This window comes from Aquila chrysaetos, chromosome 13, assembly GCF_900496995.4.
Source record: "Aquila chrysaetos chrysaetos chromosome 13, bAquChr1.4, whole genome shotgun sequence".
NCBI lineage: Eukaryota > Metazoa > Chordata > Aves > Accipitriformes > Accipitridae > Aquila > Aquila chrysaetos.
Genome location: NC_044016.1, coordinates 26449049 through 26474302, shown reverse-complemented (window position 1 = coordinate 26474302; position 25254 = coordinate 26449049). Strand labels below are relative to the sequence as shown.

Genomic DNA, 25254 nt, shown 5'->3' with positions numbered 1-25254 from the left:
AACTTGTATGTGGGAATCCAACTTGCATTGCCATTTCCTAATGGAAGGGCTTCTGCCTACTACCACCAGCGAGGCAGTGGACGATGGCCTCCACTGGACCATTTTCCTTGCAGATGTAAAACGAATGCCGTAGCACGGCTTAGAAATTACTCACTAGAAAATGTGTCAGAATGGCTTGCAATTTTAATGTGAATTAGGCCAACCTGTGGTTTTCTTTTCTGACTTTTTTTTTTCTGGGCATGCTGCTAGGTCCAGAATACTTCAACAGCAGGAGAATCTAGTGCTGTTACCAGGTCCCGGTCCCAGCCTGCACAGTTCCATTTCCAAGGCCTGGACTAGCCCGTCTCGGCTAGGTGATGCTATGGGCCACTGCTTGGGCTTGCAGCAGCTCAGGAATCCCTGCCAGAGTCTGTCTTGTCTTAATTGCTTTGACCTGGAACATGATGCATGCTACATCCCAGATGCATGGTCATACCAACCAGCCAGCCATGGCACCTCCATTTCTCCTCTTTGGCAGACACAGACCAAATCACAAATTTGTTCTGTGCAGTGAAAGTAGGAAGGACTCCTTCCATACCATCCCACCAAAAAAAATTTGAAAAATTGATCATTCACCAAACCTCAGATAGTGCTTCAGGTTTGAGAAAATTGAACTCTAGCTGAGTACAGCAAGGCAGTATTCTTTGATCATTTCCCAGGATTGCAGGCTTCTCTGCTGATGCTTATGAAGGCTGGTGCTTCAGTATATATAGATATATATCTAGATACAGAATATCTACACAGATTGCGTACAGTAAAAACATCAGGGCATATTTTGTTGAGCTTTTCCTGGGACACATGAAGTGCTGTCACTGACATGGATTGATATGTACCTGTGTTGCATCACTCAGACTAACTACCTACAAGAGAATGGATTTTTCCCTAGCAAACCATATGATTCCTTCCCCAGTGTGTCCCAGGATTGTGTAGCCTGAGCTTGCTGTCACCAACAAGCTGCTCAGGAACTCTTTGAGTGGCAGGAAGGAAGGATTTTCTTGCCTGTAGGGCAGGGGAGAGACTAATGACATGTCGCAAATGGAGAGATGCAATTATGATGACAAAAGCACAAAGCTGGGAAAGAAGGTTCAGCAGAGCAAATGGGTGCTGCTTTCCTGGAGGGAACAGTGCTCCAGGGCAAGGTGAGCAGAGTCGACTGGCGGTGTCAGCCACCTCTGCCAGTGTGCATTTCTGTGTAAGCAGCTCAGCCAGGTAATAGGAAGGGCAGAGTTGTATCCCTTACCACATCCTCAGCCCATGCTGCTGCTTTTTTTTTTTTCAGGGGCACCAAACTTGCAGTCCATCTTCCATATGTCTTCCTCATGAGCAAACCCACCACATGTCGAGCCTGGAAGAGCACTTAGTGGAGTTTTACAGACTGTAAGAAGCACTGTATGACATTAGCAGGACTCCTGCTGGGACCCAGTCCCACTCAGCCACTCCTAATATTTAACACTCCCTGCCCCTCTTCCCTTCACTTGCAAGTTCTGCTTGGTTGTAAATAGTTTCAGTAAGTTTAGAGTAAGTTTGGTTTGTTTTGTGTGTAGGAAGTCCTTACGCCTTTTATTTCTTTGACAAATTGCAATCCTCCATTCTTGGGACCTCCAGGAAGGACTGGGTGGAACCAGGGAAATGAACGCCTCTGTTCCAGAAGCCTGGGCACGGGGAGGCTGTCAGGGTCATAGTATAGGAAGGGATGCAGAAAATAGTGGTTTATCAGTCCCCTCCAACATATGCACAATTTTGTGTTACAGCAAGCATCTGTCAAGGAATTTGCAGAGGTAGCAAGGGTATCCCTTGTAATTTGCCCTTCTCCATTCCCTTAGGCAAATGCATTATCTGCAGCAAGCCCAGGCAGCGGTTGTCATTCCACTGGGGCTTCATACTGACATCCTTTGCCATTTGCATCCCCTGGCTTTAAGAAATACAATGCAAGCTCTGGACAGAGCAAGCAAACAGGATCCTGGTAAGGATGTGGGAGTCAGGTTTAATACAGCAGCTGTTCAAGCTGTTTTATCATTATGACTCAGGGCATATAGGTATGAGTTATCAAGTACTGAAGATACAGAGTGATCTCTGTGGACTGGTGTGGGGGCTGTTTGCCCAGCACAGACCAGGCAAAATAATGTCATCTTGCAAGAGCAACCAGAAGTGACAGCATTAAAATGGTTTTGGTGACCTACAAGGATGTGTGCCACGAGGGAAAGAAATATTTTTTCCATTGATGAAGAACTATATTTGATCCAGAAGGGAGGGCAGTAGACAAGATTGACTGTGACCCCAGCACCTTTGGGGAGAGATAACTGAGACAAGAACTTTGTGAATGGTGGATATTCACTTTGAAATCTGTCCTGGTTTCAGCTGGGATAGAGTTAATTTTCTTCCTAGTAGTTGGTATAGTGCTATGTTTTGCGTTCAGTATGAGAAGAATGTTGATAACACCCTGATGTTTTCAATTGTTGCTAAGTAGTGTTTAGACTAAGTCAAGGATTTTTCAGCTTCTCATGTCCAGCCAGCAAGAAGGCTGGAGGGGCACAAGAAGTTGGGAGGGGACACAGCCAGGAGAGCTGACCCAAACTGGCCAATGGGGTATTCCATACCATGTGACATCATGTCTAGTATATAAACTGGGGGGAGTTGGCTGGGAGGGATTGCTGCTCAGGAACTAACTGGGCATCGGTCAGCAAGTGGTGAGCAATTGCATTGTGCATCACTTGTTTTGTATATTCCAATGCTTTTATTCTTATTATTGTCATTTTATTATTATTACTGTCATTATTATATTCTTCCTTTCTGTTCTATTAAATTGTTCTTATCTCAACCCACAAGTTTTATTTTTTTCCTTTCCCGATTTTCTCCCCATCCCACTGGGTGGGGGGGAGTGAGTGGGTGGCTGCGTGGTGCTTAGTTGCTGGCTGGGGTTAAACCACAACAAAATCAATGACACTTTAATATGAACTGTGTTTTGGAGGCAGTGTGAACTATGGATTTAAACACCTTTGGATATACTAGGTGATGAAAGGCATTGACTATTTACGGCTTCTTTTCCAGCTTGACGTGGCATCCTCCATTGCCTGTTTTGTTCTATGCTATAGTGTCAGTTAGATTAAGAATTCTAGGAGGAACTAGAAGCTTGACTGCTTATCAAGGCAGCAATAGTTTCTATACTTTGTTTCTCAACAGTTGAATTATTTTATTAATTGCCCCATTAGTTTTGTTAGTTCTGGTTCCCACATGTATTAAAACATCTGAATCTATGGTAGATTAGAATGCCATGGCATTTAAAATACCATCTGCTGAACAATCAAACCCTAGAATAATATTCAGGATATCTTGTTTCATCAGGTAAAGTTACTGGCAACTTGTCCCTCCATTAGTTGCTGCCAACTGACTATCACAAACTGGATATATTTTGCATATTGGTGTATCATTGTATTTTTCAACTTTGAGGTTGAAATGCACAGTTTTTATAACATTTTTTTAAGTCTTTAATGAATTTGTCAACTTTTAACTGAAATAACCAAAATATTTCCATTGTGGTTGATCTGAACTCTTTTTATTTTTTTATTACTAACATAGTTCTATAAAATAGTCTCACTTCCATAGCCAAAGCTTGAGTCAAGATAGTGCTTAATTTTTTACATCACTTTATTATATATTTTGCCCATGTTACAATTGTCTCATGTGAAGAAGACAAAAAGGAAAAATTATGTTTAATATCTTTGTGTCAGAATTCAAAATAACTTTTGCAGTTAACTTTGTCACAGCCTTCATCAAACTGACAGCCTGTATTTTATTATTAGACATCAAATTAATTACTTGATTTTTCTAAAACTCTATTTGCTGCTGGTGGTTTTGTTCTCATGGTTATTTGTACCATGTGCCATGGGGCTGTGCAAAGATTGTTCTGATTGCTCCACTCTGAGAGCTCCATTCTGTGTATCTATTTTTAAATATAGTCCCTTTATTTTTATTCTCTATTAGTTTTCCATAAGGCAGTTACTGTGGTGGAAACAACCAGGTAATTTTTCAGCTCTCACATGTACTACCATTAGGAAAAGAGGTATGAGAATAGGGTGAGGTTATGCTCTTAGTCCAAGGTTGCTCGCATACATGATAATGAGTGTAGGGTTTTGTTTTTGTTGATTCACACTGATGATGGGGTTTGCTTATTTATCTAGGTACCACATGGTGTATGCTGCGACAAACATAAATGATAGGGAGCAATGATATGGCTAGTTCTCAATAATTCCAAAAAACATGAAAGAAAAGTCTTTTGCTGTTCTTGAGACTTCATTTTTGCTTCTTTGAGAATGCTTGAAAGTGACCAATGCAGAAACCAGTTAAGCTTTTTTATTCTCCTACAGGAAAGAGACTGAAATTCAGATTGCCTAAGTATCATCTGTGATAACATGGGATGCTTCCCATCCAGGAGAGAAAGCATTATCCCTTTCCTGAGTCTGCAGGCCATAGCTTGGATCCCCAAATTGGAGTAGGTACCACTGTCAGTGAAGACCGCAGCCTGGTCATTTCTTGGGAACTGGTGTATACCAAATTTCATGATGCTGCATCTTTTATCTCTTCATTCAATCTGAACGGCTAAACTCAGGTGACACATTTCCCATTGGGGCCGTCAATACTTTGTGTCAACCTGTTTTCTTCAGATTGCAGTTCAGGAATGGGTTTATGCCTTCTGTGGAGGAATCAAGCTGCTTTATAAACCTCTTGGTTTTCTTCAAAATCTGCTTGTTTTGTCTTTCCGGAATGAAGACTCTTCAATGAGCACATACATTAAATTATTTCATTATGTATCACAAGACACAAAGAAACAACATTGCATATTCCCCAAGCTTACAGCTTAATCATATTGTTCCTTTCTTTTCTGGTATCTAATACATGCTATAGGAGGGACAGAGTAGAGAAAAAAAAATTTCTCTTGCCTGAATTTTTTTAGAGCACGGCATACAATTACTGTTTCAGCATATTAGGCTGACTGTACATTAAGCTTCCTCTGGAATTATGAAGGTCACTAGAAGAAATCTAATGTATGTCTTTTCTTTCTACAGAGCAGGAAGGTCTTGCCAATAAGTCAGATTCAAATGGCCTCAAGATTATTTTCTCCCCATGTTCCTTTTCCTCAGTAATTTCCTTAAATTAGAATCAGTTAAATGCTGTAAGGTTTTCTTCTTTGGGGTGGGGCAAGGTTTCTGAATTATTTTTAAGTCAGCCAAGCTCCCCACACTTAACATGAAGGCAACAGAAACATTTGTGGCAGAATAATTTAGGGAGTTGTATACTTTGCTTTGGAGTTAGGAAAGAGAAGCAGTAGTGTGGGAACAGCTTATGCTGATGTCATCAGCAAGAGTTCATCTTACAACACCACACTGGCTTTCTCTTTTTGTTCTGGAAACACAATGTCTTGATAAAACTGATGAGCTTATTTGAGGGCGTTTGAGATTTCACCTATGCTGGTGATGCTGAGTATTGTGACTGCTTTTTAATAGCTTGACCTAGGTGATGGTCCTGTTAGCACTTGCTTAAAAGCCTGATTAGATCTCATAAGAGCTAATTGATAACCTCCTCAGAGTTGCAATTGTGAAGTCTCTTACTGGTTTTTTGCTTCTTATTTAAGCAACTATACATTGTACATTTCTTCTCATTAGAACTACAGTCAGATTTGGTTTTTTTTTTTTTCAGTTCTTAGGCCCTTATTTCCATTTGTGGTTTTGTGAAGGATTTTAGAAGAGGTCAGATGAAACAGTGGCTACAAACATCAAAGACAAATCTCTTGCTTTTTAGTTCATCCCTTTCATCCTTTTGCCCTGTACACCTAGATAATAAATTTGGAAACGCCCGTAAAGGGGACATGGTATTCTTCAGGAATAGCACCAGTCTCCCTTCTTACTGGGGAAGTGTTCCTGCATCTTGACACGTTTCTAGGATTTTAACTCCATATTAAAGCTCTAAGGAGTAAGATCTGTTTAGCTATTTCTGCTTGTTGGCCAAACCTTTTTTAGCTTAACCACCTTCTCACCTCTCGTTTTTGATTGGCATTGTATGGCAAGACAGAGAGTATTACTTGTGATTTTGGGGATGATGGGAAGAGCTAGGATTTGCAAAGGATGGTCATAGGGGCCTTATGGAAGACTGCTGGAGCAGTGTGGGGAGGGTGGTTAAATACTGTAGCTTGGATCCATGAAAGAGAAGGTTCGCTGAAGTCGAGTGGAGATTGCAGGGGCCTTTAAGACTCATATTCTGTCATGTGGCTGCCTGCACAGTTATGTCCCCTCTCGTGTCCATTGCCTTCTTAAAAATGTTCCTGTTCTGTCATGGCAGTCTTTGCATCCCATTCAGTTTTTCAGCTGACATTACCAAGGTTGCTGCCTACTTTTTTGATTGAAATAATGGCTAGTGGGAAAGAGAAGAAATGGTGCTGGAGTATGTAGCCACTGGTACAATTCTGCACTTCCTGCTCATAAGCCCCAGTTAGTGGATGGGGAGATCTACAAAAGAGCTGTTAATAACACCACTTTTAAATAAAATCAGAACAACAACCTGTAAATGACTCTAAAACTGTCTGTCACTGAGTTGGGATTGTGTCCCTTGTCCTTTCAAGTTCAGCAAGGCAGCCCCATGTGAGAAAGGGTTGCTGTCACCAGAGACCTCAGGGGTTTCCTCACACCTGCTTGTAACCATAACTTACTACCATGAAGAGAGGATGGAGTAATTAATGAGGTGTCCACATGCATATAGGCATTTAAATATAACTTTGACCATATTTATTAAAATATACCTAGATTAATGTTTACAAAGATTACTATTTCAGGTGTGTTGAGCAGTAACACTAAATAATAAAATCAAGTCCACTGGTGCTTCTACAAATCAGCCCTTAATTTTACTTTTTACATAGTACAAAAAGAGTTTTGGAGTATTGCATTGTGTTAATAGGTTCATCAGGCTACACTGGGACTAAACCTTTTCCTGTGAGCAGCAGACAGATGCTGCTTTCCAGCATTTTAGGTGGTTGTTTAATGTTGGCCTACCTGGTCTTTTGATACCTCTTTTTTCTGCACATAATTTCTCTTCAGTGAAAGGAAGGGTTGGCTTTTTGAACCATCTGAGCAACTGGCCCTGAGGAAGAAAAGAAAGCAAGCTCATACAGTTAAATGAATGGTAGAATCTAGCAAATTGTATCAACTAGAAATCACTTTTTAAAATGCTCATTACTCAAGAGTCTGGCAGAGCCACATCTATTTAATTGCTTCTGTTCCCTACAAAGACTGAAGATGTGGTCTTTGAAGAAGAAATGTCGCAAATGAGGCAGGTGTGCTGCTTAAGGGCTGGCTTCAAATGGGCCTCAGCGTGCTGGGGAACAGTCTGGACAATCTGAAGAGGAACAATTCAGTCTGAAAGAACCAGCAGAATTAATTTGGGACTCCCAGCTCCCTGCCAGTCTTACTTAACTGGCAGCGTCTAGAGATTTGTCTAGTTCATGCTAAACAAACTGGGAAAATAGCAAAGGATGGTACAGGAAAGGAAACTGATAGTGAATACACTTTTCAGTTAATGTAACCGAGGAATGGATTTTAAGACATTTTGTCTTCTTGTTGCTTATGTGGTAGGAAAATAAATGAGAACGAGAAAATGAGAAAAACCCAACAAGTATCTGAAGCATTTTAGCAGCATAAAAATGAAAATGGTATATCATCCCTACAGGATACATTTGAGGGAATAAGTAGTTGTAGGTATTGGAATCTTTTTTGGCATGGTATGTTTCAATATTTACTTATTTAAGCCATTAGAAGTAATCAGGTAATTTTGTCTTTGATATTATGTATAGTTTTTCTAGTTAGTAGAATAAGTGAGTAAAATCTTTTATTCGATCAGACCGTAGGTATTTCTGTCCTGAAAACTGCTAAAAAATTGCTCCACAGGGCAACATGAAACTTTCATTGATCTATCCATGGAGCAGAGTATCCTTGTGCAGAAAAATTTCAGTACATTGGAGCATCACATCTGCTGAGTTAACTGCATGTCTGATCTCTTGATGCCCTTCTTGAAGGGATCATTTTAAACCTTTGTCCATTACTTATCCTAGAGCTGGAATCCATCTTTTTCTCCCTCCCAAAGAGAGGTTTAGAGTGAATCCGAGAAGTCTTCAGATAACTAGCTTTGCCATCCTGAACTATGTTGAATATCTTTGGCTTTCATCCGTAGAGGGACGACAAGATTTAGGCAATAGCTTATTAGGTGTTCACTCATCTCACATAGAGTCTTTGAGAGGACTACAGCATATTATATTTTCTTCCATGGTTATGGCTCTTAATCACAATTTACTCTCAGTTCTTAGAAGAAATATGGATTATCTGGTACCTAGATTAAATTATGAAGTTATTTCATTTCAGGATCTTTCTTTGCCAGGCCTCTTGAAACAGGTAAGATTAATGTATACTATTTTCACAGAAGGCAAAGCTTGAAAAGGTTGGATGGCTACATAGTTCCAGTACTGGAAATGTTTCCCTGCCTTCCCCTGGTTAATTTTTATTTCTACAGAAGGCTCACTCATCAAGCCAAGAATATACAGCTATAAATATTCCTTCAGCATTTCTCTATTGCAAGACATAGTGTACAATTGAAGTGCCTGATCTCAAGAACTGAATTCCAACAGTCTACACTGGAGACTGGATCCAGCACTCTTGAAGTCACTGAAAAAACTTCCATCGAATTTAGTAGTTTGAGGGTAAGTCTTTAGGGCCTCTTCTACAAGGAATCAGGTCCACTTAGATTTAACTATGCTTTTTGGAAAGGAATTAAATGTGGTTTGTACTGCTTAGGCACATAAAAGGCAGGGATTGTTGTCAAGCTATGAAAAAAACACAGTGTGTCCTTGTGCTGGTTTTGGCTGGGGTAGAGTTTATGGAGCCATGTTTTGGATTTGTGCTGAAAACAGTGTTGATAATGCCGAGATGTTTTCGTTACTGCTGAGCAGTGCTTGCACAGAGCCAAGGCCTTTTCTGCTCCTCACCCCACCCCACCAGCGAGGAGGCTGGGGGTGCACAAGAAGTTGGGAGGGGACACAGCCGGGACAGCTGACCCCAACTGACCAAAGAAAAGGGATATTCCAGACCATATGATGTCATGCTCAACCTATAATGCTGGGGGAAGAGGAAAGGGGGGGACATTTGGCATTTGTCTTCCCAAGTAACTGTTACACGTGATGGAGCCCTGCTTTCCTGGAGATGGCTGAACACCTGCCTGCCCATGGGAAGTGGTGAATGAATTCCTTGTTTTGCTTTGCTTGCGCACGCAGCTTTCATTTTACCTATTAAACTGCCTTTGTCTCAACCCATGGGTTTTCTCACTTTTACTCTTCCGATTCTCTCCCCCATCCCACCTGGGGAGGAGTGAGCGAGTGGCTGTGTGGTGCTTAGTTGCCAGCTGGGGTTAAACCACGACAGTCCTGTATCTGGGGACTGAACAGGGCTCTTCTTCCTCAGTGAGCTCCAGTCTCCAATCCATTGTACATGTGCCTGCTCATGCTTCCACCAGGAGAATAAAGCCAGAGAGAGGAATACAGGATATATTCCTACCTCTCTTCTCTTTACGTATCATCTGGGGGAGTTCAGTACCAAAGACAGACAGAAAGCAGCAGGCACCTGTACCGTTACAAGGTACACCTCTCTTCTACATGAAAAAGAGCTTCCTTATACCTGTGTCAATCTACCACTATAGTGAAGTGCTTGCAGTCTGTGCTGGGTTGATCTTGGGCAGCTGCCAGGCACCCACCCAGCCACTCTCTGCCTTCCTCAGCAGCACAAGGGGAGAAAATACAATAAAAAAGCTCATGGGTCAAGGTAAAAACAGGGAGATCACAAAGCCAGTGTATCTTTTAGCTAGGTTCAGTTCTGATACCCTTTGCCACAAACCAGACATTTCTGTCATGAGGGCAAGAGAGCAAATGACAGAAATGGTTGTAGACTGCAGCCCCAGGGATTCCCAAAACATTGGGATTGTAGGAAACTAGGTATGGATTTATGTCAGTGGAAACAATGTCCAGTGGTTTACTGCTGGTCAGAGCTGCTCAACAACACTTTTAACACCAGATGAGCTTAAGGAAGAAAATAAATCTGTTCTGATAGAGGAGAGTTACGTTTTTATCATTATGTTGGGAATACAAAAGAGACAGCCATGTTCTGGCTGTCACTCAAATTTTCCCTGCGGTGTCTTTGTGGAGGCTGTGGGGCTAGCTCACGAAATGCTGCCTCCTGAGACTTGGTTTGCCAGTTGGAGTCTGGGGCTGTATTTAGGCACGGAAATGAAGAGGTCAACTCCGTTATCACTTTGCTTCCTATATTCTATCTTTTGGAGTCAAACTACAACATTAATAAATGGGCTAAGCAGTTCACTCTTTATTTACCCTGGTTTCCTTGCCAGGGAGCTTTTTTTGAGATGGAGTCCTTCCTTTCTTTACATTTTTCTCTTCAGAATTTATTTCCTGGTATTTCCCTCACCCCAAGAATGCAATTTCTGGCTTTAGACGAGATATAACTGTGACGACTTGTGGTTCTTCTTTCCCCATTCTTTGAGATGGAGATATAAAAACCAAACGCAGCAAACTGCTCCTTCCCCTTCCCTGAGATTGTCTTCCTTTGCAAACTGTTGCAATAAATTATTTACCGTGAGACACATTCACTGTGCACGTATCTTAGCCATCTCTTTATTCTTGGTTCTCAGCTTTTCATACATTATAGCTAACTTAGTGGACATGAGAGCACTTACGTTTCCTTGGATGCAGGACCTTGGATGAAGTGACTCAGCCCCATCTCATGGCAAGCCTGGACCCAGGTTTGCCTTGCTTCTTCCGCTGGCACCATGGCATCCAGGAGGGGCTCAGGCTCGTGGCCCAGAAGGAGCTCTGGCAGGGTCCATACCTGGACAGCTCGGTGATCGTGCAGCTGAGACGCACCATTACCACCAGACTTGATGTAGCTGCAGTGCCATAGCAAGGCCGTATTACTAATATAAATGACAGATCCTGCATTTAGAGTCGTTTTTTTTCAGAATAACTTCTGCTTTTTCGAAGTAACTTTCCTGTCTGCCCCTTTATCAGTTTTGGTGCTTCTGCTGTTGCAGTTCTTAAATTGGAAATAAATGAGTTGCAACAGCTCAGTGAATCTTTCTTTTTCTTTTCTTATGTTTCTTTTTGCAGATGGCGCAGTAGCTGAAATTGAGAAAAAGATTATAGAAGCTTTTGAGGTGTTTGACCATGAATGCAATAAAACTGTGGATGTCAGGTTCGTAAATATTTTCACACAGAAATATTACAGGATCTAGTACAGAGATAAATAAGTTCCTAAACCTGCCTCTGCTTTATCAGAAAATGTAATTGAAACAGTCCTTTTGGCCCTGGTTGGACAATTATGTCTTTGCTTGTTTAATAGACATTTTGCATTGTTCAATGTGGTAAGTGGTTGAAGACTGAAACTGGCTTGGGAGAGGGATGCTGGGACTGGTAGGGTAAAGAGGCAAGAGGAAACTGCAGCTAGACAAAAAGTCTAAGGCTACAATTATTACTAGCAAATGTCTGCTTTGATAGCTCATTTGGCACTACAGGTCCTGGATACTGTATGGATCCTCTCACTTTCAGGCTAGTCCCAGTGCATCAAGGGGTGTCCCTGCCAGTGTGTGTCACAGTTACCTGCTCTCCGTAGGTGTCTCCAACTGCACTGCATCCTGCACGTCCCTCTTCCTCTGGGGCAATGTGGGAGGTGGATATTGCTCTGACAGGGAAGTGTTTTTGGGAGACTTGGAAGAACCGTGTGTATAATTTGATTATTTAACATAATAATAACAACAATAACAACAACATAAAGGTGATCATACTTGATTGCACCAAAAGTCCATTTAGCCCAGTACCCTCATCTGGGCTACTAGTAGTTACTTGGGGGAGGAATATAAGGAATTGAGTAAATTCGCAGTATTTCTTGTTGGTTTTTGTACATCTGCCACATTATGATTTGAGTGGCGCCTGGGTTTTTTTGTGTCTTATGATAAATAGCGAACAATTGTTCTCTATTAATCTTCTTGACACCGTTAATGATTTCATTAGCTGTCTGTCACATCCAGCCTCCATCACAGTAGTTTAAGAGTCTGGATGTGTTTTATCTCTTAGGAGATGCTATTCCATAGCTCTGGCCATTCTTTTTTGTGCTCCTTTTTGTTCAGCTTTCTCCTTTTTGAAATGAGATGACCAGAACAGGGGGAATGGGATGCACAGATGGGAATCAGGAGGGAGAACTGCATGCACTATATCTTTAGCATGCAGTGTTATGGAAATACAAACAAAACACATGTCTGAGGGAGTAAGAAAAAGTTCAGTGGAAGATAAAAACATGAACTCTTAGACTGATCAGGGCATAACTGACTACAAGATACAGAGCTAAAAGAAGTCAAATTTAAAGATTCCTCAATAATCTTGATTCTGGTATTTTTAAAGTTTGAATATTTGACAGTGCTACTTTAACTTCATTTTAACATAAACATCCATACACATAACAATATGGCTTTTCTTATAAAATACATAAACCACATGTTTATGTCTCACTGAGCAGATTCTGAAGTTGTTATAAGCTGTTGTCATTAAAGTTTACTGAAGTAATTTTTCATATTTCCAATTACTATTTTCACAAGAATATCACCAGAGCTTTTAATTATAAATCAGTTATTGAGTATAAACACTACAAAGGAGTAAATGATTTTTCAGTTATACTAGATAGGGAGAATTTCAGGGTATGCGCCCACACTTGGTACAGTTGCTGTTCCCTCGCCCATAGGGCTCTTTGGGAAGAGTGCTCACTTAAATCTCTTTGCCCATCCCCAGGGAGATGCCTGATGCCCGGGGCTGGGGCTGCCCCGGTGCCCCCCGGCTGCCCTGCTCCTGGCTGGGCAGTGGGACAAGCCCTGGCTGCCCGGCCCTGCCCTGCCACCCGCCTTGGGAAGCCCCTGCCACTACAACCCCCCCAGCCCTGAGGAGCCCCTAACCCTCACTGCACCGTTTGTTTGTCATTTACATCTGCAGTCCTGGCTAAATAGCTGTAAAATTCGCTACACTCCTTACTCTACTATATAATGGATATAGAGCTTGAGAAAATGTTACAACAATGAAATGATACAAGTAGACTTTTTAAACATTTATTCATTCAGACAGTAAGTCATAACCTGTGAGAGGGGACATTCAAAAGTGTATTTAACATAGTAAATGCACAATTTCACATTAATTTTTATCATAGCACAGCTATTGGCAATGAACAACAATTTATTGTCTAATTATTCCTAGGTTCCTATTGCAGGGCTGTATCACAATAATGGGATTATTAATGGCTGATTATCTTGTATCAGAAGGTGGCAGTACAGCACAATTCTTAACCAGAATTGTAGACATATGAATGTTATTGCCTGAAATATCAGATTCCTGTGAAGAATATGGAAAATTACCCTGGCTTGACAGGCCAGCATTGGTATTGCATGACTCCTAATGCAAATACAAGTCAGTAAGAAATTAAACATGAGGAAGATGGTATTGTTTCATGCTGCTTACAACACACCCTTTCATGATTTTGCAAATCTTGTCATTGGAAGTATTATATGTAGGGTGAAAACTATGGCCCAAAATTTTATTGCGTCTGTGTTACAAAACGTGTGTGAACATAAACTCACTTTAACCATCATTTTTGTGTGCTAGAAACTACACAGCAGAAACCACAGCTGCTGAACTAAAGAGAGAGGAAGTGGCTGGGAGGAAAATACAATTTCCTATCTGGGTCCTTTAAACTCCATGTCATTACCAAATGTGGCATGACTTTTTTGACCACAGACACTTCAGACAACATCCTCATGCTGGCACACGCACAGACTGTCAGAAACAGCAGCCAGCAATGCCATATTTTGCAAACTCTTTCAGGGCCTGGCTTACCTTCATCACATTGCAGTTTTGCTGAGTGTGAGCTGTGGCAGGAGATGATGGCAACCTTCCCATCTCTGGCAGTCTGTAAGAGTAGAAATAGTGTGGGACAGCAGAGGCATGATTTGGGTTGGGTGTTTCTCTGGGGGAGGCAGAGAATATTTACAGGTATCTTTTAGCTGGAACAGATGAGAGAGTACAGGAGTGAGAGCATCAAATACAGTGTATCCATACTAGAAATAGGATGCATGGACAAGGATTATAAAAATAGGACTAAATTTCTGACCTCATTGAGGCCAATGGCCAAACTTCCATTCACGTCCACGGGGGGCAAGGTTTCAGAGTCATTTGAGCAGATGGCTTCGTTTCATAACAACTGTATGTGTGGGATTGGGTTTTGTTTTCCAAATATTTTTGTGCAGCCAGCCTTTTCCTCTCTTTCATCTATTGTAGTGCTTCTCACATGTTTTCAATCAGAATGGGAGCTCCTCGGGACCTGTCTGAGGAGGGCGAAGACTGACGCCTATAATTTTATGTGTGCTTTGTGTGCCGCATTTGGGGCCTTATTGTTATAAGATGATTTTACAAAGGTCATTGCTTCTTGTATCTACCATTTTTATTAGGCAATCTAATTTTTCCACCAAATATACTGGTGAAGATTAAGAAACCACAGAGGTTTGAATCATGGGAACCACCAGCACTGTGGATACTTATTCAAATGTGCTTGAATTTCTGTGTTGTAAAATTGGACTGAAAATCACAAGCAGTATTGATGCCTATGTTATTTCGTTTTCAATCAGACTGTAAGTCTCATTAGTACTCTTTTTTACAGCTTCACAGTACTTTTGTTTCTAGTCTGTGATGGTGTTCCTCTTAAACTTTTTTGAGGCATTGCCAGTTTGGTCATGTCATGGTTTAACCCCAGCCAGCAACTAAGCACCGTGCAGCTGCCCACTCACTCCCTGCCACCCCCCAGTGGGATGGGGGAGAGAATCAGAAGGAAATTGGTAAAACTCGTGAGTTGAGATAAGAACAGTTTAATAGAACAGAAAGGAAGAAAATAGTAATGATAATAATAACAATAATAAAATGACAATTGCTCACCACTCGCTGACTGATGCCCAGTTAGTTCCTGAGCAGCAATCTGCCCCCCCCCACCCCGGCCAACTCCCCCCAGTTTATACACTGGGCATGCCATCATACAGTGTGGAATACCCCATCGGCCAGTTTGGGTCAGCTCTCCTGGCTGTGTCCTCTCTCAACTTCTTGTGCCCCTCCAGCCTGCTTGCTGGCTGGGCATGAGAAGCTGAAAAATCCTTGACTTAGTCTAAACACTACTTGGCAACAACTGAAAACATCAGTGTGTTATCAACATTCTTCTCATACTGAATCCAAGACATAGCACTATACCAGCTACTAGGAAGAAAATTAACTCTATCCCAGCCAAAACCAGGACAGGTCAGAATTTTATTTAGATCCTCAGAACAACTGCACCAGGTTCAGCAGTAAATGCAAGCTATGAATATATTTTGCAGCATAAACAGGGAGGTGATAAGCCACTGTGTTGGTCTGTTTGACTCTTTCAGACCACAGCAGGGGCATAGCAGGGCTGCCTCCTTCCTGACCTTTTGTAATTGTTCTTTACTGCAGTTAGAATTTGTATCTTTATAGCATTTAATGTAAACATGTATTTTATTTGGTACCTTTCATCTCAGTAGGTTTCCAAGTGTTTTGTTAACTATATAAATGTAGACTTTACTGAAATTAAGCTTAACAATTAGAGGACAGCAGTTGAAAAGTAACCTGCACACAGTACTCTGCAACACAATGGTAAAGAAGAATTTTTGGGGAAAGTCACAAGAGCAATTATACTCTTCCAAAAAGCTCCAGAATAATTAATGTCTGTAAAAATAGACATTGCTTAGTGAGACATCATTTAAAAGTCCACATACATACGCTTATGTGTGCCTGTGTGCTTGTACATGCACACTCCTATACGCAAGCTATGAATTGGTATATGGATTCTCCACAGACACTCCCCTATTGCAGATTTACTGACAAAGATGTTCTTTCTGTCTTTCAGAGAGATTGGTTCAATTGTCAGGTCACTGGGTTGCTTCCCAACTGAGGCAGAACTACATGAACTGCTTGCAAAGGTAACTGTTTAGATCTTTTGTATTTTTTTCAATCTTAAACTTGCACAAGGTTGGCCCTTTTGCCTTGCTGTGTGGAAAACCTAAGCTCTTCTCCCAGAGGCTGGAAGTGTCATGGAAGTGATTCAGGCAGGCAGGCAGTCTCTCAGGTTGCCCTGAAGCAAGCCTTTAGGCTGATGAGGTAACAACATTGGTGGGTTAAAATGAGGAATCTTTGACGCTCTTTTACCCCAGAAGGTCACTGTGACACTGTGCCAAGATGGAGGGACATTTATAGAGAATGGAGGAAAAATTGGCTTTGGCTGAGCAAAAAGAATGTCCTAAACCTCAGTTGGATTAAGATATCCAAACCCTAACTAACCATCTCACTCTTCTGGACATGCCATGGACATACACTGGATGGTTAAGTAATAAAAATTAGTTCTTGAGCAGGTGTTAAAATTATACTTCAAATTCCAAAAATACACAGAGGGAAGACCTGCTATTTTTTTTCACTGCATCCTGTTATTGCTATCTTATAGCCAGACCTCTCAACTTTCTGTCCTTCATGAGGTCTGTCCCAGTCTTGAGATTTCTCAGTTATAGGTAAGTAATCTTTTCTTACTTGATTACTTAAGCCTGTAACTCAGAATTCACACATAAAACTTCACAAGACCTAGTGGGCCTCCCATTCTCCCAGTGTTATGCAGGGGTAAGGCACTTCAATCACATTTCTCCATAGTTTTTTCCTGCACTAATTTTTGTCTCCTTATCTCATGCTTGTAAGAGAAAGGATAGTGTGCTGGTGCCTTGGTAGGGTATGGTTAATAAATGGGACAAAGAAGTGGGAAAAAGACTTCACGTTATTTTTGCAAACTGATATGCTGCCTTAAGCAATGGAAGATGCGGGGGCTGAGAGGTGGGGGAAGGTTTTTTTTCTTTTTCATGTATAGGTCAGGATACTGGGAATTGATCTCTCTTACTCTTTTCCTTCTCTCCCCCCCCAAATTTGGATGGTTGCAGTAGTAGTCTCCTCAGCAGGCTTGCCTGGTCTCTTGTAGATCAGAATTTAGTGTGAGAAATCTTGTGCTAAGTCTTGTGAAAATGATGCAGCTGCTTCAGATGAGGAAGTGCAAAGAACCATCGGAGGAGAAAGATCTTTTAACATGATACTGCAATCTGTCTGCTCTGGTTCTGTACTCCCAGTACCAGATTGTCCCAGCTCCCACTGAGAAACAAGACAAAATGAAAAGATAAATTATGGTGCTTAATACAGATGATATTTTTAGTGGCCCACAGAGATTTTTGTCTGCAGCAAATGAACAGAGCAACTGACTCAAGATACAGAATTGAGAAAAGGAAGCAGATGCTTTGACCCCCTGCCCAGTCCAGGGGAACCAGTAGAGTTTAAGGCCTGCCTCCCCCTCCCAAAGAGATTGGACTTTCTAATTTATTTTTTTTTCCCAATTTTCAGCATTACTGAAAATATGAGATAAGTAATGCATAAGAAAGTACAATGCAATGCAGCTATGAGGTGGAAGATTGTTGAGATACAACAGTATAACATGTATGCAATGGTCAATTATAAGGATATTAAATTAAAGTACAAATACTGCAAGAAGAAAGAATACATTTAAGAGTAATGGTTAACCTTAAAGAACACTGCACTGGAAGTTAAATCTCAAAGAAGGTTTCATGGTGCCTCTAATGAAACCTTGGCATAGGCTTAGTACCAGAAGAACACTGTCTTTTTGTAGAACCCTTGATGTATTATGTTAATCACAAATACATCTTAATTTATATAAGATACCATTATCATTGACTATGGTAATACCATTTTATCTTAATCTAGATAAGGTAGAAATTGTCTCTATTGGCCAGTTTGTAACCAAGCTATTTCTCCAATATTTTTGCCCATTGTAAGCTGTGATTCATTTCAATTTCTCACTACTTGTGTCTCTCAGTCATCTCATCTTCCTGTTAGCTTTATTGTAGCTAAACTAGCATATGTTGCCCTCAAATTATTAATATCTGCCAAATCAGCATTCATGTAATTATTTTATCTCTAAAAATTATCATATAGTGTTTACTATATTGCCTTATGCTAAATGCTGTACTTATAATATCTTTAGGCCTACTTACAAAGTTAAGATTAAATGATAAGCCTAGAGATGGTGAAAGCTAATCTGAGGGTTACTACAATGCCTGGAGTTTGAAATCCCAGGTTCAGTGCACTGCTCTGCCACAGATCTCCTGGATAACTCTGGGAGATGGTTTTGTTTCTTTGTGACTCAAGTCCCCAAATGTTATATGGAAAATAATAGTATGGCTGTGAGAGTAGAGATACGAAACATAATGTGTGCTACAATACAGTTGTTATGGGAGCTGTGGATGTACTCAAAGAAAGGAAATAGAGCAAAACTCAAAGAGTTTGAACAAGCAAATGCTGTTACTGTCACGGTCACTGTGAAAAGAGGAGGAATTACAGAAAAAGGAAAACATGAATGGGAAATGAGGTGTGGAACAGGAGTGAGCATGAGGAAGAGTAGGAGGATACATATACCTGCATATCTGAATACTTACTGACTTAGGTGAGGTTAATATATATTCAGTTTATTCACATATCTATCCAATGTTAGAAATAGGATTACTTTTAACAGTTCAAGGTATTGCTGGGCCTGGAGAGCCACTGAAACGGAAGCTGTTCTTTCTAGGTCAGAGGAAGCTGAGGTTGCTCATCACCTCCCAGGACTAGGTCCATTGTCAGGAAGGACACATTTCTTCCACGGACTGCTTTCTGAAGGCAAAATACAAATAGCACACCAACAAAAAGAGACAAATCTGGATGATACTTGTCAGTGAGGGCTGACAGTTTCAGAGGTATTTGTTATGTTGAGCTCTGAAGTGGTCATTGCTGGTGAGCTCTTCTGGTATGAAAATTAGGATGACCTTCAACTGTTTGGATGAACAGATCTAATATTTTTTGGCTCTTAAACATGATTTATGTAACGTACCATCTTCATGGATGTTTTGGGTCCTTGCTTTTTGTTGTTCTGTTTAATGTAAGACACATCTATCTCTTTCTGATAAATAGCTACCATATTTCTTTTTCTGTCTCTGTGGACTTCTGACCTAATACTAGTTGAAGGACAGATATTCCCTAAAACGTCCTGTGTACTGTTACATCTCAGTATTTGTGATGCATGGTATAGTTCAGTGTATTGGCTAACTGTTATGTCACTGGAAAAAAAGTTAAGTTTTACCAGGTGTTTTGTTACATCTTCTCAATCAAGCAAGGATTAAAACAAATGGTTCTGCAATGGTAAAAGGTATCATTTGATTTAGCATGCAGCATGCAACAGCTTCATTTCCTTGCTAAGATCCCTTCCGCTAGGCTTACCAAACAGAAGGGAAAAAGTGCTTTTTCAAGCCAATTTCCACTGTAAAGCAGCAAGAGGTGGTGGCTGCGTGCTTTTAAAAACCAAAACCCTTCAAGAGCACTGGAAAAGAGCATGCAGCACTTGCAGCTCTCCAGTTAAGCAACGGGATACATCAGGCATCACCCCAGCTCTGACCCAGCTCCCAAGAGGAAGATTTCTTACTTCGTCTTTTCCTGGCTCAGTTAGGAGATTTCAGATCAGTGCCTCTCTGAGTCTTCTTTCAATCTGGTCTGTGTCTTGGGGAGCCTAGCAAGGTGTCGCTGCTGCCATGTGAGACCACAAGGCATGCATCCAGTTTCAACACAGACAGGAACAGGCTAGCTCCATTAAGAGGGCTCCTTTTGGGAGCAAAACTTGAAATTTTCAGGGAAGGGATGCACCCCGATGATAGGGAGCAGTTTTTACCGTGTTGCTCATCTCCGGTGGAAGTATAGGAATGCAGTGCGAATGCTCCTAGAAGTCTCCAATGTTTTGGGACTAATCTGTTAATTTATTTGGGAGGCAAAGGGAAGCTTTTCTTTGTGTAGCATTTTATGGGCTGCCTTGGGACTGTTTCAGACGGCCCTGACTCAGTCTGCCTGCCTCTCTGGTCCTTCCCCTGACAACTCTGCCTGGCTATGAAACACTGCAGGCAACAAATTCCATCCTTGAGGTGTACTAGACTGGGGCTATGTCCAAACTAGCACATTAAATATGCCCAGAAACATCCTTGGGTGTTGAAGCCAGCTGGCACAGAGCAGCTCATGTCTACCCTGGTAAATGTTTTACGTGGCATGGCTGCACAAAGCAGCCTGCTAGGGAAAAGTCCCTAAGGTCCTAGCCAGGCCTGGTGACTGCTGGGGGGAGTGTTAGGTGGCACAGGCCAAAATCATGCCAGGGAATGTGCTAATGCTTTGCTGTTGTGGGTGGTCACATTACACAGCTTGGGAATGTTCCAGGTCCTGCTAGACTTTACTAGTATGAATGCAGTCTGAATGTTTAACCCTCTGCTGAGTTATTGTGGGAGATAAGATCAGTTATTAGGCATCCAGTTCCTTTGCATGAATGGTTTCTAAGCACAAGAGGGCAATATTGAGTTGTTGAAAGTGTCTGTAATAGCAGGCCTGTATTTTGCCTGGGATATTATTTCTTCCTCGAATTTCTTTCTGTTTGGTCGCAAGCATTTCACTCAGATGTTATGGTGCCATGTGACACTAAAAACCTGATGTAAATATTCAAAGCCTAACCCTGTAATTTTAATGCAGGAACCACCCCAATTTTCTGGTTTTCATATTAGTTTGCTAATGAGTCATATAACCTGCCATACTTAAGTTTTATTTTTAGGTAGAAGAAGAAGAACCAACTGGATACATTCATCTGGAAAAATTTCTTCCAGTGATGACAAAAGTACTACTCGACAGAAGGTAATGGAAAGTGGATTTTCTGTGTCTGTAGTTTATTCCAGATTGACAGGGTTGATTCTGAATATATATATCTATAGTAATTTTATGTAACTGGAAGGAGTACAGATTTTTTTTGTTATTTAAACTCAGTTTACATTAGCTTGATAGTTCAAAATTACTTTGTCTACATAAAATTGTGTTGTATGGATCATATAAATAATACCAGCTTAAAATCATTAATTGTGATAATGTGTAGCTTTTGTATTTTTAATGTGAATCAGAATTAACTTGCTATTCAGTATGTTTTGTGCATCTCTGAAATACTTTACATTGAAATTAAGGTCATCACCATTACTTTCTCTGAACATATGAGTTACAGTTACTGAGAAGCATGGTCTGTTACAGTGTGTTTCTAATAAGTTGTATAAATAAGCTTCATATTCATGTCTCAAAGTGACTGCCAGGTACAGTTGAAGGTACACAACTAGCACTCTAAAAGACTGCTGGTCTAAAAGTCTAGAACAAAAACGCTGTTCATTATTCAAAGGTGCATAGAAATCTTTGCCTGTACACAGGAACTTGTGCTATTTTGATATTTTGCGCTAAAAGCAAGATTACTTATAGGGAATTTATTTTTCATTTTAAAGATGGTAGCCAAGGGTTTTGGGAGACTCAGTCTTGTCCAATACTGAGAAGTTATTTTGCACACAGAGGGCCTTTGGTAGGAGGGTGTTCTACACACGAAATAGCTATAGGATTTCCCAAAACTCTCTCGCAGCATCCAGAGACAGCAGGCTCCACCTTGGGGCTGTGTTTGAGAGTCTTTGCGCCCGCGTCTGGACACGGACCAGCCAGCAGTGTTTGGGTCCCGGTGTGCCAGGGCGGGTGCATTGCCTTCCCAGGTTCCTGCACCTTTGCCTTCTCTGGCCTTAAACGCACATTTCTGGCTCCACACTGATGTTCATCCTTTCACAAAATACCTTGCTGCTCTGGGTTCTCTTCTCCTCCTCCACACCCCCTCCACACAAACATACACACACACAAAAAACCAAACCCACACACTTTCTCCAGACTAGTTCAGGCTTGTCAAGACCCACTTTGTCTTTTGGGGCACTATGTCCATAGTTCACTTATCCAAGGGCACATGAGATTTGGATCACAAAAAACAAGGCTGCTTCTTAGCACATTTGATTTTTAGACAGTAAAAGAGTGAGGCGGGTCTGGACAAAACAATCAAGCAGTTAGAAGCTTCTGGCTTTAACATCTTCTCTTTAGTATTCTTGGGGGTTGGTGAAGTCTGCTGGGATATGGAAGTTCTCCATTGCTGCACAGGGCTTCCTTTCCAGCTCTGAAATCAGGCACACATATGCACGCACACACGTGCCCAGTTCTCCTGTCTCTCTGAAATTGTTAGTGACAGACAGACCTTTTCTTTTATAGCTACCAGCCTCCTTTGCTCATCATCAGCTCATTAGACTGTCAAAGTCCCACTAGGTGATCTGTTGCCTAGCTACCAGCGTACCCAGACAAAACTTTGTGTTCTTGGTTTGGCCATCTCCTGTTCAGTGCATTGGCTACGTGGAATGATTCACTATTATTGATCCCTACTAACCCACTCAGCCAGCCCAGACATGCAGAAGCCATTCATCTGGCTCCTTAGCACAAGGAAAATTAAACAGGAGTGCAATAAAAGACTTAAGAGGTAAAGATATGGACAGTTCCAAAAAGTCAAGCTGGAATTAAATGTTTGGTAGACAAACGTAGTAAATTCTCATAGAAAATAAGTTTTCCCTTTCCTTTAGTACTCCTATTTTATTCTTTCAGAATAGTACAGTGAGTTAACTTTCTGATTCAATGGTTTCAGCTACCGGCCTATTCCAGAAGATGTTCTTCTACATGCATTTGAGGTCTGTAACTAAATATTCAAGTACCTAGTTGCTGGAAAGAACTTGCTGATTCTTGATTAAATGTGGTTAAAACCACAAGTTTTATTCTTTTTCTTTAAAGGCTTTGGATGAGCATAAATGTGGATATATTACTAAAGAGGAGCTGGTCAAATATTTGACTAAAGAAGGTAACATGACTTTTGTAATATCAGTATTTAAGTAAATAGACATTACGTGTGTATATGGCACTTTGAGGTCCTCATTCTGCATGCCAAAACTTGCGGGAGTAGATGCATTGTCTTCAAACAATACTGTTGCCATGATGAGTGGCTGCAGACTAGAACATTTCACTGGTGAATAATGCAGGGAAAGAACATTTATCATCTGCCTGCTTGCAGACATTATAAGAGAGAGATTATTATTATTAAGAGTCATAATTCAATCTTGTGTGGATAGTTTATGATTCTGTGCACATCTCTGTGCTTCCTAAAGATGTGACTCTTTCTGTCCTTCTGTAAAACTGTAGTTTAGATTTCCAGATGTTTCAGGTAGTTTCAGTGCTCATTCATTCCTACATTATCTTGACCTTAATTCCAGTGCCCTACGCAAACAAAGAGATTCAAAGACCAGATTTAAGTCGTATATCATGTAATCCTCAATATCCCTTGAAAAGCCTGCTTTTCTTGCATGGCTGACTCATGCCTGCCTGCCTCAAGTACAAAATGATGTACAGGCTTTGTGCAAGACCCATCCTCAGAGGAGAACCTTGTTCTCAAAGAGGGATGAAGTAGGCCATCAGCAGCTTTGAAGCTCCTAAAAGAGAAAAGGCAGAAGCCTTTCATGATGAAAATACAAGTGCAAGGATAGCCAAATGAGAGATAATAATTCTAATGTACGCATTAGAAGAATTCATTCTGACAAAAATGGTTGTTTTGAAATCCCTGTGGCAGAGAGGAACTGGCTGTTTTGGAGTCTGTGAACTAGAAGGAGATCAGAAGATCCAGGCCCTCTTTCTCCTTTCCCTTAGACCAGCTCGCTTGGTGTGCAGCACTAACATTGGCAAAAGTGAAGCAATCGGATCCTTAGTATTGCTCCTTTTCTCCTCTGTGTGAGGACCAAAAGGAGATCCCTGCAAGGAAAAAGCGGTGTAATTTGCCAGCCCTGAAAAGAATACTTATCAAGACAAAGTGTTATTCTCTGCTGTCTTTCAGGTGAGCCCTTTACTCAGGAAGAAATGGAGGACATGCTCTCCACTGCTCTAGATCCAGAAACAAATTCTGTTCGCTACAGAGACTACATTTCAATGATGATAGTAGATGAAACTTAAGATCTTCCCCTTTAGTGTTTGAGATGCCTTTTGGTAACAGCAGTGTAGCTTGGCAGTTAGTTGAAATATGTATTTTAAAGTATAACAAAGCTCAGCTTGTGACTTTGTGCTTATAAGTAAAATAAAATCTGTGTAGCTATATTTCCTTGGGTTCTGTATACGTATTGAAATATATTCACACCTGGAAAAAGAGCTCTTAACAGAGATACTGTGTAAGGTCTGGAAAAGAAATCATGGAATTTGGTTTGAAAATAACAGGAAAAATTATGTTAATGGAGTCAAGAAATGACTTTACAATTGCTTCTGAAAAACTAATGGAAAATGGGACCTGTGAAAGCGGGTGATAAGTAGGTAAGTGAGTACCTTAAGATGACTAAAATTGTGAAGCCGTGCTTTATATTTAAATGTAATCCCTGTTTGTGTTTAACTAATAAGGCACCAGGTAGGTTACTCCTTTTGAAATAATATAACAGATCAAATAAACTTTCTACAATTTCTAAGTTTTGTCAAATGATTGTGTTTTGTTTACCATAGGCAATTAAACCGGACCAGTTAGTTCCATTTTATGTTACTCACCCACTGGCACATGATACTTTGCTTCCATTTTAAACATGCAGGTAACACTCAAATCATTGCTGTAGTCAAATTTACAAAGTAATCTTTGAGAACACTTCTGTTACTATAGGCAATAAACAGTTCCCCTTTCATAACCAGTTTGAAAGTCAGGAGCTTAAACTATTTAAAACTTAGGATTGTAGGACTGGAATTTGATTTTCATAAACTGATGAGGCACCATTTTTTGATAAACGTTAGTGTAGAATATGAGTCTCAACTATCCTTGCTAGAAGACCACCACAGACATCACTGCTCTTCTCATTTCTAGCTTAAGCATTTTCTTGACTGTTACTGTACAGTTGTCCTTTAACTTGAGTTCAAGTTCTTTCCTCTTGAGTTCTTAACTTATACATCATCTTCTAACAAGTGACCAGCGGTTGCCCTTAACTAATGAAGTCTCAGCTTGTAGGGGAAGATTCTGTGGTCTGGTCCTCAAGGGCACCATCTTGCACTTTGTGCTCCACACCTTCCACCCC

At 40.8% G+C, this 25254-nt stretch overlaps 1 protein-coding gene across 1 annotated transcript in view; it reads left to right on the top strand.

Moving 5' to 3' along the window:
* Window positions 1–24663, top strand: part of EFCAB2 (EF-hand calcium binding domain 2) — a 34311-nt gene extending 9648 nt beyond the window's left edge. Inside the window, exons 2-7 of the mRNA XM_030036010.2 lie at window positions 11246–11330; window positions 16080–16152; window positions 20892–20971; window positions 22815–22857; window positions 22958–23024; window positions 24048–24663. Of these exons, the coding sequence (XP_029891870.1) occupies window positions 11246–11330; window positions 16080–16152; window positions 20892–20971; window positions 22815–22857; window positions 22958–23024; window positions 24048–24163 (464 nt within the window). The 3' untranslated portion in view covers window positions 24164–24663. The remainder of the gene's footprint in view (window positions 1–11245; window positions 11331–16079; window positions 16153–20891; window positions 20972–22814; window positions 22858–22957; window positions 23025–24047) is intronic.
* Window positions 24664–25254: the final 591 nt, after the last annotated feature.